Source organism: Panthera leo, chromosome C1 (assembly GCF_018350215.1).
Source record: "Panthera leo isolate Ple1 chromosome C1, P.leo_Ple1_pat1.1, whole genome shotgun sequence".
Lineage (NCBI taxonomy): Eukaryota > Metazoa > Chordata > Mammalia > Carnivora > Felidae > Panthera > Panthera leo.
The window spans coordinates 91395033-91407998 of NC_056686.1; the positions used below are offsets into that span (position 1 = coordinate 91395033).

A 12966-nucleotide genomic window follows, 5' to 3' on the forward strand; every position below is an offset into this window, starting at 1 on the left:
CAGGTCGGACTTATTTCCCACCTCTTTCTTCAGCTTCCATTTTAATAAAAGAAAATAACACTGAAAGAAATCAAGCCCTTAAAACATTCATTGAATACATCAAGCGATTTATCTAGGACTCAAACAATAAATGAGTCAAACACAAGTGAGAGGAAGAAATGAATCTTTCTATTAAAAATAAGATATGTGTATGTTTGTGAGCTATCTCTATTTAAATAAAGATCTATATAAAAGATGGTAATCAAAAGTTTATCATTAGAATAGTTAATATGTTCATGGACTGCTGAAACCTAAAAAATTAAAATATGCCCATGAGAAGGAAGTCAGATAGAAGGTTAGAGCTCCCTCTGTCTTTTTCTTGACGAAATTCACCAAAACCTCTTTCCTAGGAGACCCAAGTTATCAAGTAGACAGCTGAGTAGCACTCATGCTCAAAGGGTTTCCACAGTCTCCATACACTTGCTACAAGGATTAGAGTACATTTACTGACAGTTTATTATTCGTAAGAGATTTAAGTAGTAGAAAAAGCACTTTTAAAAGTAGAAATACTCACAAAGCCATTTCAAACTGTTCCAGCCATTTTTTCTTTAAATCTTTTGTTTTGCAATAAAATTCTAACCCATTTTGTCCTTGGGTATGGATGAGGTAGAAGCCGTAAGACCACTGTTAAAAATTAATATTCTGCAAGTTAATATGTATCATTCAGTAATAACATCATGCTTCCAAATTCACTAAAACACCACCATAATCATCCACAAACTTCTCATAACATATCAGCATACGAATTATAAAGAACCACATTTTTGTAGTTAACTTTACATCCATCAGTTTCTACAACCAACACATTTTACTTGACCATCAAGGCATTAGAGACGATCATTATCAGTTGTGGGACTGTCTAATTATTTTTCACAGAGGCTTACTCCTAATAAATCTCTAGAAAGAAAAAAACACCTGGATTGATATGCCCTCTCATAGTAATGTATTAGCATGCTTTCCTGGAATATTCAAAGTTATGAGTAAATTACAGTAATTAATTTTCAAAACTTCACCTTTTTATTTTCTTTATCAGTTGTAGGATTGTTGGCTATTTTGTACTGCTGAAGATCTATTATTTCCTTCATTTCATAGTTATCGCCTTTCCTTTTACATACAATCACTGCCAAATCAAACAGGAAGATATGCCTGAGAGAGAGAGGGAGAGATTTCAAATGGTTTGGAAGCACGTATGTTAATTTTTCCCTGATAAAATGTAATTAAACCAGCCCCAAATTTTTCCTTTGAGTTAATGACAAAGGCAGTGTTGCACATTGAAAAGAATGAACTGTGTCTGCCCCGGCACTACCCTTTACTGAATGTAGGGCCTTAGTCTACCTCAGTTTCCCCATTTAAAACATATACAAAATTATAGTAAGAAAAGGCACGCTACAGAGCTGCTGTAAAGAACAACTGAGATTAGCCACAAAGCATTGCTCATAATAATGAGCAATTATTTTTTTTTTCATTTAAAAGCTTAACATTTACAGAATACTAATGACAGCAATAGCAGTTAACTTATGATGTTCCTAGGAATCAGCCAGAAAAGTACTGACAAGTGTCCATCCCTTTGACAAAGATGACTCACTTAAAATAAATCCCCAGGACCATCTACTGAAGTATTATTTTCATCCTCATTGTATGAGGGAGGAAACTGAGGCTTAGCGAAGTTAATTGATTTGCTCAAGGTCACACTGCTTGTGAGGTGCAGAGCAAGATTCATACCCAGATCTAATTGTGGAATCTGCTCTTTTACCCTCTAGGTTGCTCCTCATGATTTTATGGACCACCTAAACCACAAATTGAGCAGTGTATGAGCAAAATGAAAACTAAAAAAATTATGATTAAATTTATGTGTTGATATTTCGCTTTCTTTTCAAAGATAATGTAATTGGGGGAGAACAACAAACTTTGTAATTCCTATTTCCAATACCAGTAATTGCATCTTTTCAAAAACTGTCAGTAATTAATATGCATAGATTTTAAAAATAATAATGACAATGATACATTCATGTAGCTCTAATACTTGCATCACCTGCAAAGACTAATCTTCCTGGAGAGGCTAAAAAGTATCTATGTCTCCTGGGAACTACCTGTAGAGCCTGGGTATCAAGTTGGAAGCGAGAGCTGACACTGCCCCCTGCTGGCTGACTTTCTCATTGCAAAGATTCCAGAAAATGGCCTTTTCAACCAAATCAATCAGTTTAATAATCATACGTATATAATTTGGAATACCAGGCCAAGCTCACTAACCTGAATTTCCCTCAAGAATATTCACATATATTAATTGGTCCTCCCTTAGACTTCCTTATTAGGACATTTTATATTTTTAAGTTAAAGTGTATACCAAAAAGAGAAGTCAAGCAATTGTATTTTTACAGTAGTTATCAATTGCTTTATCTCTACTCTCATCTTACTGTGTCCCTTGAGCCCCAGCTGACATTCTCTATTTGTCATATCCCTCTTAATAACTTAGACAAATCAACAGATACCAGAACCGAGAAACATATCTATGAGAAAATTGTAGAAAACCATAGGTTGGTCTGTCCCCTTGTTTTTCTTCTCCTTTTTCCCTCCCTTGTCCTGAAAGAACTGTTTTCTCAATCTTCTGATACTAACCACTTATTTTGAAAATAACTATTGCTCCTCTTTTCTCACCTTTCTTGCTTTGTATGCTTGTCTAGAGTGGTTATGCGAATTTCACCATCTCCCTGAGGTCGTCCAAAAAGCAAAACCGGTTGGTTCTAAAACATAAAATTTACATGTCTCAGGTTTTTTTTTCTTTTTTGTAAACATATAAAAACAAAGAAATATTTGCTAGGGACAGCTACCTTATTACACTATAAGTTTTATCATTTTGCATTTTTAGCATGCTTACTGCAAAAAGTTCAGGTCTATATGATACGCTTTCCAAACAGTCTGCCCTTGGACATCCTAGAAGGTACACTGAAAACATTAATTAATTTTATGTATAGTCTTAAGAGGAAAGTTAGCTACCAAAAGCAAGAATTAACTGGCAGAATCCAAATCACAACAAAGATATACCAACTAATACTTATTAAGCACCCACTGTGTGCCAGACACTGTAGAAGATACAGGGCAAAATGTTCCCCGTGCCCAGTGGGGGAAAAATATTCACAGAAGTATATAATTATAAATGTGCAGTTGCCATGAAGAAAGAGTACAGGAAAAATGCATTGCCAGGGGTTTAATACGGTCAAGGGAGTCAAGGATGGCTTCCTTTAGCTAAGATCTCAAGAATGAAAAGTATGACTTAATGATTAAAAACAATGAACCATTTCCCCAGAGGCAAACAATAAAAACGTTAAGTATTTATGAACACCTACTGTATAAGGTGCTGAGGGAAAAAGAATTGACTGAAAATTATCACTAACATCAAGGAGATTACATTCCAATAAAGGAAGCAGATAGGTAATTAATTACTTGCTGCAAGAAAGTATAAAAATAGATGTTCCCTAGCAAACTCCCAAGATGTGTTTTGCAGAAATAGAAAACTCCATCCTAAAATTCATATGGAATCACAAGGGACCCTTAATAGGGGAACCAGTCTTGAAAAAGAACAAGGTCAGGGTCTTAGTCTTCCTGATTTCAAAACTTATTACAAAACTCTGGTAACCAAAACACTGTGGCACATGCATAAAGACAGACTTCTAGACCAATGGAATAGAACACTTGGAAATAGGCCCTCATGTATATGTGTGTGTGTGTGTGTGTGTGTGTGTATATATATATATATATATATATATATATATATATATATATTCAAATGATTTTTGACAACAGTACCAAGACCATTCAATGGGGATAGGAGAGCCTTTTCAACAAATGATTCTGGGAAACTGGATATGCATAGGCAAAAGAATGAAGTTGGACCCTTACCTTGTACAATATACCAAATTGATCCAAGGGTTAAAAATATAAAACTCTTAGACAAAAACATAGGGGAAAATTTTTATGACATTGGATTTAGCAATGATTTCTTAGATATACCACCAAAAGCAACGAAAGAAAACCCAGTAAGTTAAAATTCTTTAAAATTAAAAATTTTGTGCAAAGGACAGTATCAACAGAGTGAAAAGGCAGCCTCCAGATGGTAGAGAATATTTGCAAACAAAATGTGTGATAAGAATTGACATCCAGAATATATAGAGAACTCCTATAACTCAACAAGCAACCCTTATCCAAAAAGAGGCAAAGAACTTGAATAGGCAAAGAACTTTGTACATCTTTCTGCAGAGAGATATACAAACGGCCAATAAGTATATGAAAAGATATTCAGTATCCCTAATCATTAGGGAAATACAAAATCAAAACCATAATAAGACACAACTTCATACACATTTGGATGGATATTATTTTCAAAAGAAGAAAAGAAAAGAACAAGTGTTGGTGTGGATTGGCATGTTCCACTTCTGGGTATATAACCAAAAAAAAGTGAAAGCAGGGACTGGAGCGTGTATTTCCACACCCATGTTCATAGCAGTACTATTCACAACAGCCAAAAGGGGTAAGAAACCAAAGTGTCCACAGAGATGAATGGATAATCAAAATGTGAGGTATATACAACTAATGTTACACTTTAAAGCCTTAAAAAGGAAATTCTTTTAAAAAGAAATTCTGATACAAGCTACAAGGTTGAACACTGAAGACATTATGCTAAGTAAAATGCACCAGTCACAAAAGGACAAATATCACATGATTCCATTTATATGAGGTACCTAGAGTAGTCAAATTCACAAAGACAAAAAGTAAAATGGTGGTCGCCAGGGGCTGGGAGGAGGGGAGAATGGAGAGTTAGTGTCTAATGAGTACAGAACTTCAGTTTTACAAGATGAAGAGAGTTGTGGAGATGGACAGTGGTGATGGCTGGCTGCCCAACAACATGAATATATTTAATGTTAAAAACTATACAATTTAAAATGGTAAATGTCATATATATTTCACCACACACACACACACACACACACACAGCTGTCCAAGCAATGTGCTATGAAATTACAAAGAGAAAGTAATAATGGGAGATTATGGAAAGAATTATTTTAGTTGGACCTTGAAGGAATATGATAGGAAGTAATGGGAAGACATTCTAGGCTCTGACATTATTATGATCAGAGGCAGAACTATAAAAATGTACAGCAAATTAGAGACCTTACGACACAGCAGGACACCTGCAAAGTAAAGTATGTGGGCAGGTATTAGCTGGATGAGTTCAGCAAAGTAGTTTCAGCCCAAATCATTGAGGGCTTTAAATATCATGCTAAGGATTGTTGACTGAATCCTGAAGGCAACAGCAAATACTGACAAGTTAGGGATAGAGAATGAACTGAGAAGTCCACCTTTTGGAAATGCAAGTTGGTGACGGGATGATGAGAAGCTTCTGTGGTTGGAAAGGTGGCAGATGAGGTCCTGAAAGGAGAACATGACTATACATGTGAAAAGGAAGGCTCAAGATGTTTCAGAGAAAGCATCAGTAAAATTGCTCCACCAAGAAAAGTATCTTTCCTTCATTCATCCATCTCTGTTTTTGCTGCTCACAGCTTAATCCAGGCCTCTACCATCTCTCTTTTCTCTTTTTTTAAATTATTTTTGTTTTATTTTATATTTGAGAGAGAGCAAGCGCATGAGAGTGCAAGAGAGCGCGGGTGCATGAGTGAGCATGAGCAGGGAAAAGGCAGAGAGACAGAGACAGAATCTTAAGCAGGCTCCAGGCTCTGAGCTGTCAGCACAGAGCCCAACATGGGGCTCGAACTCACGGACCACCATCATGACCTGAGCCGAAGTTGGACACTTAACCAATTGAACCACTCAGGCGCCCCAAGACCATCTTGCTCTTGAAATCACCTCACAACTTTCCAGCAGGGTTTTCTTTAAATTTAAATCAGACTGAAACCTTTACTAGCTTCCCCCTGTAATGACTGTAAAATCCCAGCTCTGTGCCCTGGCCTACATTGCTGGGGGACATAGCTCTCCTGCCCCCCCTACCTCCTGCCCACCTCTCCCCCATTCAGAGCCCATGATTTTTCTCCTCATTCACAATTCCCAACCCTTCTGGCCCATCTATGGCCATTTCATTTGCTATGGCTTCTGCCTGGAATCCTCTCCCCCGGATCACTGTACCACTGGCTTTCTTCTTATTCTTCAGGTTCAAGAGGCAAATAACTCCCTTCCCTTATGTTCAACTGTTTTGTATCTTAAAGTCCTCTTATGAGTGAAGTCATATGATTCTTGTCTTTCTCTGACTAATTTCACTTAGCATAATACCCTCCAGTTTCATCCACGTAGTTGCAAATGGCAAGATTTCATTCTTTTTGATTGCTGAGTAATACTCCATTGTGTATATATATACCACATCTTCTTTATCCATTCATCCATCGATGGAAACAAAAATAATATAAAAATAGGGAGGGGGACAAAACAGAAGAGACTCATAAATATGGAGAACAAACTGAGGGTTACTGGAGGGGTTATGGGAGGGGGGATGGGCTAAATGGGTAAGGGGCACTAAGGAATCTACTCCTGAAATCATTGTTGCACTATATGCTAACTAATTTGGATGTAAATTTTAAAAAATAAAAAATAAAATTAAAAAAAAAAGAGGCAAATGACTCAAGGAGTTTCTCTAATCATCTTATCTAAACTAGGATTCCCTTGATTATCCTCTGTTGCCCCACCCAGTTCACAGCAGGAATCTCCACAGAGCATTTTGAAAGTGTCTCCTCAATCAAGAGACCATGTTTTTCACAGTGAGAGCCCCAGCCCCAAGCCAATGTCTGGCACACAGCAGTCACCCAGTAAATATAACTAAGATGAATAAATTAACAGGAAATCGGCCATGACTATGTATAGCGCAAGGGAAAGAAAAGAAAAAAATGCACTCTAATGTTTAGAATTTAGACTGCCAGGGGAAGAGTCATTGTGTGATTAAGGAGAGAAGGACAAGCAAGGGCAGAAAGTCCTGGGACACGATATACATATCACAGGTGCCACAGGAAATCCACGGGGATGCTGCCAAACAGGAATTGCAAAAAACCCTGAACAACAGAAACTTCAAGGTAAACTATCTTTGCTTCAGAAACAACTTGTAGAATGTCCTCTGATTTGTGGATTAGGAAAGCTGGAAGGAATGATAATTACATACCAGATTTTCTATAGATAGCTGAAACTGTTTAATTTCACGAAGGGTCTCATTATCTCTTTTCACTTCATTCACATATTGTGCCAAGTCCTAAAGAATAAAGGGAAGGGTACAAAAAGAAGTCACGATAAGACTGGAAAAGAGATGCAAACTGTTTGAAAGAAAACACATCATTAATTTCATTAGTGGTAAAAGTAACCACCATAACTTTTCCATGACAATAAAAATGAATGACCCATCAATCAAAACTGCAACTCAAAAGCAATTTCAAAATGTCTGCAGTACAGCTGCAAAGACTAAAGAGTTGTCATTTGCCACACCTCGGAGAAGAGCAAGGATGAAAAACAAAAACAGACTATGACACGGTGCGGAACAAAAGGAAACTAGGTCAGGAGAATGCAAATTCCAAACACGTTAATAACTGACCTTGAGAGAATCACACTTTTACATGGGTTAGAATAAGGGTAACAATGCAATAATGAATGCTTAGCAGGGACAAAAAAGTAAAAGTTAGACAATGAATCCAGCTGGACCATTTTCTGCAACCAGTTAGTGTATTAGTTCCTGAGAGCATTCAGTCAAGTCAGCCAGTTCAATTTTAAAGAGTTAATGAAGGGGAAGAAAAGGAGAAGACAGAAACCCAAGGGCACTAAAATGGAGTCAAGCAAACAAACAATGCTGGACACGTTTCTCCATGGGCCTTCTTCACCTACTTTAAAATGTCTTTTCTCATATTTGAGGAAACATTAGCTAATCTTTCCATACTGTAAGTAGCTATTTTTATTACATGTGCTCTAGATTTTCCTGTTTTCTGGGTTTTCTTTTTTCTCTACCCTCTTAAATTCATCTGCAACAGTAGGAACAGAACTCTGACAAAAAGCAGTTCCTAACTTTGTTCTAAATGAAAGTCTGACGTTCCATAGGATGTATCTATTAACGATTTCTTTAAAAAGTGAAAATTTGGTATGAATTTCTAAAATAACAAATAGTTGAGCGATGTCTCCTAACGGGGTACTAAAATCAGCCCAATAGCGGAGCTAACACTGAAACTGGCACAGGGACATGGAGAAGTAATTAGCATTTTGCTCTATTGCTTCTGGGCCTTTTGGCTAAGATCAAGTACAGTAATTAGCATTGCTCTGATGACAGTCACATTGGCATTTTGTTCTTAAGAACAAATATTTGTTTATGTTTTAAGTTAGGGGCAAATATTTCTTTCAAAGTCAAAGTCCAGCACAAAATATAAACTGGGGTTTTACAGATTCCCCAGTATGTTTAAAAGTCTGCCTTTGTCCACTTGTAGTTCTTGATTTTCAGATTTACCTAGACATAGAAACCCAGACTGAAATCCACTTGTACTGATGCACAGCATCCACAAGGGTAAACCAGGCAGATATCCTCACTCGAGGAAAATAAGTCACACCACTGTTCTGAAGTCACCAGCTGACCTGCTGCTTACACAAGCCGACAGTTTTCTATTAGCAACCACAAAAAGAATGTGAAATAAAACCCTTATATTAAATCATTCCCAGTGGTTATAAAGGTTGTCATACTTTCATAAATAACAAGTTATTTTAATATACCTCTTGGTTTTATGTGTCTTTGTCTAACAATTAAATCCATGCAAGTGTATCTATTTCAGTTAAAAATACTCAGCTCTCCCCACCTAATACAAAACCATACAAATACATATACGCGCGCGCGCACACACACACATAATATACATTAGCATATCATACATATGTATTAGCGGTTTGTATTCTATCATTTTTTTAAGCAAGGATAAAAAACACAAAGAAGTTCATGGTACATTTGCCTTACCTTCATCGCATCAAGAGCCAGTTTCAGATTTGCCTTCTCCATAGGATCAGTGGTATGTTTGACCAGTTCCTATTTGGAAGATACAGTTTAGTGCTACTTTCATCAATTAAAACCAAAATATGAGACACAGAACATTTAAAAACTAAAACATTTTTAATACTATTTGCACCATAACGTAATAAGTCTGATGTAATTTAACTAGGTTCTATTTTCATAAAAATAGCTCTATCTGTAAGAAGACCAACCAGACGGCAAAAGAACATGAGACGATGGTTGAAAACACTCTCCTTTCAAAGATGAACCTGATCTATCTCGCACGATAACACTGACATCCTTCCCAAATGTCATGAAAGATCCTCTCATTGCCAACTGATTCTGATGTCTACTCCTCTCCCTTGGCTTTGGAGACAATTAGGATCACTTGTTGGCTGCTATTATCTCTGAGTCCTTCTTAAATTTCTGCCTATTCACTAGTCTTTCATACTTTCTTCTTTATCTGTACCTTGGAAAGTTACTATTTCCTAGATTTTCACCTTAGTCTTTTGTTGTTCTTACTTTACTTATTCTACAAATTCTATCACAACCGTCGCCATAATGTCAACACACTCACTAATAAGACAATCACTCTCAAAGGAATGTGCTCAGCCCAGAATTCATGCCTGAGTTCCAGACTCTTCCGTCCACCTACATAGTTCTACCTGGTTATCTCACAAGCCCATCTAACCCAACAACTCCCAACTTAGGGCACCTTCACCCACAACTCTCTTCTGGTTCCTGTTTACATTCTATTGAATGAGGCACCTTCACCAGTAGAATCACTTAAGCCAAAACCTATAAAGTGTCCCAGGCACCCCTCTCTCATACTATGTTCTGCTGATACAGACTTTTATCTTTTCCCTGGAAACCATCCTCACTGCCACTACATTGGTGCAAGCCCTTACTCTTTTTCACATGGGTCATTATAAATCAGCTTCTGATTAATCTTCTGACTTGTAGCCTCTCTGGACTACAAGCTATTTACTGACATCAAAGCTAGTTTTCCAATATATAATTCAGATCCTGTCTCTACCCTCTTTAGACTTCTGTAATGCCCGCAAAAGCTTCAGGTTGTTAACTACACCTCTTAGACCCTTCATGGTCTGAATTCTGCCAAACTCTCCCAACTTTTCTTTCCCACCCCAACAACTCCACCCAAACCACCTATATTCTATCCATACTAAATTAACTGCAATTCTCAAAATACATTCTAACAGCTGATCCCATTAAGCATGTGGTTTTGCTCTCCTTAGAAAGCTGTTCCTCTCTGATGCACCTAAAGGAACTCTTACTGTTCCCTGCACAGCCAGATCAACAATCACTGTACAGCGAAGCTTTCTACGACAGAGGTCTCTACAAGTCCCCATCCTCCCCAGGCATAATTAACTAGACCTTTATTTGTACTACCTCCATACTTTCTGCATACCTATCATATCATACGGTACCTGGCAGCTTACACTTCATTTTCCCTACCTAAACAATGAACTTTATCAGTGCAGCGGGGGAGGGGGTGCTGTTTAATATCATGAATGCCTAATCCTGTCTGTCAAACAGGGAGCCACTCAAAAATTTTTGCTGACTTCAATACCAATAATGTTTCTAGTTATAAAGAGGACCTACAGACATCAGATCTGTTAAGTATAAGGTTGTCCAAGTAATATTCTTTTACTTTGATTTTTGCTTTTCCTTTATCAAATAATGAGTGTAAGTTATTCTCAAAGTTTCAAATCCTCCACTTTCATTCTGATTTTATAAATATGTAATTTCAAATCATAAAGCATTTCAAAAATTATTTCCCCACTAAAGTATAGCAATAAGTAGGAAATGTTCAAATTAATATCACATTTATTCAACAAATTTCTAAACATTAGATAAATACATTGTACACTATCAAGATGGAAAAACATTTGTAGAATTTTTATCTTCATATGGTATCCCAAATAAAAATTTTCCTATTTAAAAAAATTCATCATAGAACTAAACATTCTTTTGAAATTTAAAATAGAAAACAATCCAAGAGAAATTAAGGCAAAAGTCTGAATTTCAAAAAGGTATTGCCATATTTTATACTTCTATAAGTCTAAAACTTTATAAATGACCAAGATAGATGTTTCTTGAAAATTGCACCTTTTAAATTCTTCATTTGCTATTTGACCATACCAAAGTTACAAAAGAAATTATTAGCTTATTTTGGACATGTTTTTTAGTTCCATGATGTCTCAGAAACCGATTGCTTAAGTCTTCCTTATTATTTTTTCATAAAATCCAATTTGATTAAGTTGCTTTGAGTTTAGGTCTCATAAATGTTTTAATGTATTTTAAAGAAATAATCAGGGCTTGAATTCTTCTGATTTCTCAGTAGAACAAAAATAGAGATGACTAATAATTTTGCAACTACAGATCAAGAAATTTAATATACAAGATGTATAAAGCACGGCAGACTCAAAATTATATTTCACATACAGGTAGTAGATCTTTTTAAAATGACATTTTGCAAGCATCAGCAGAGTTGACAGACTAATACTGTGAGACATTTCCTTGGAGCAGAACTAATGAGCCTCCTGGTACAGCTATCAAATTAAATTTATAAGACTCTCCACCCTCATTAGAGGACTAACTGTGGAAACCATAAGCTTCGTGGTTATAAAAAGAATCACTTCAAAATAAATGTAGTCTTATTATAATTTACCCTAGCAGAAAGCAACAAAGAAGGTGACACAATTCTCTTCAGTTTATGGCTATAAGGCAAAAAGTCCAAAACACTTAACCTGCCAAAATTCAAGTGTATTACAACAGTGAGATTCTAATAAATGATTATAGCTAACCAAAGACTTGGTTAAAGGGATATTTTCATTTTGCCTTTTTTTCCCCCAATTCTTTGGATGCCAGTTCTGTTTGAAGGACACAAAATATGACTTTGTGGAAGATAACAAATTAATCTTTGCTAAAGGAAGAAAAAGTTTCCAGCTGTTCTGTTATTTCCCACTTAGTTATACTAATCATTGAAAATCATAGGGGGATATGGCCCCAAACATGGAGTATCTGGAGCATAATTGGTGTTTCATGAACATTTGGTTAAATGAATAAACAAAACAGATAGTTTTAAGTTACATACCTGGAGAAGAAGGTGATACTTTAAAACCCGTTGCATAGGAACCACAAGCAAATCTCGAAGAGTGAATTTTCCATTATTTGCTCTTTTGGAACATTCCTAATGAAATGTTTTTTAAAAACTTTTTAAAAAAACTTTGCTTTATCAAAGGGAGTCATAAAGCCAACATTAAAAGATGCAGAGGCCATAAACAAAACTGTTATTATATAATAAATATTTTGTTGCTTTTATTAATAATCCTTTCTAAAAAATAGAAAGTATCTAATTAAAAAACAAACAACAACAACAAATAATCCTTGTAGCATTTCAATCCTAAAATGAATCATTAAGTACAACTGTTTTATGCAATGAAAATTATTTTTCCTAGTGTCCCTCTAGGGTCTTCCTCTACTTACCTTTATAGCTCTACCTTCCACCAACCACCCCTAGTTAGGCTGCGGGCCTGGCATCAAGAACAAGTCCCTACTTATCAAACTAGCCATGTGCCTTTGCCATGGCCATGACTTTGTTCATTCTCTTCTCTCCAACCGCCATGTGCTTTGTCCAGTTTCCAACAAAATTAATCATCCTCTTCAAGAACTATACATCTAAGCCTTTTGTAATAATCCCAATCAAAATTGTGCTCTCTGTACCTTGTGGACATTTTAATGATTGTTGTACATACTATCTTCCCCAATATATTCTGTCTTTTACAGCTTTAAGAATCTAGTGCTTGATTAATATTTATTAAACTGAATGAAATGGAATGATTGAGTCTAAAAATTTGCTAAAGTATAAACCTATTATTGAATTCAAACTTTCAAAA

The 12966-nt window shown here is 36.0% G+C and overlaps 1 protein-coding gene across 6 annotated transcripts in view; it reads right to left on the reverse strand.

The window, feature by feature from the left end:
* VAV3 (vav guanine nucleotide exchange factor 3) overlaps positions 1–12966 on the reverse strand; it is a 468861-nt gene that overhangs the window by 158703 nt on the left and 297192 nt on the right. For all 6 annotated transcript variants that reach the window (XM_042953185.1, XM_042953183.1, XM_042953186.1 and 3 more), the window contains 6 exons: positions 12165–12260; positions 9014–9082; positions 7196–7282; positions 2695–2780; positions 1053–1185; positions 554–663 (listed from right to left, as the gene is read on the reverse strand). In XM_042953185.1, the coding sequence (XP_042809119.1) occupies positions 554–663; positions 1053–1185; positions 2695–2780; positions 7196–7282; positions 9014–9082; positions 12165–12260 (581 nt within the window). The remainder of the gene's footprint in view (positions 1–553; positions 664–1052; positions 1186–2694; positions 2781–7195; positions 7283–9013; positions 9083–12164; positions 12261–12966) is intronic.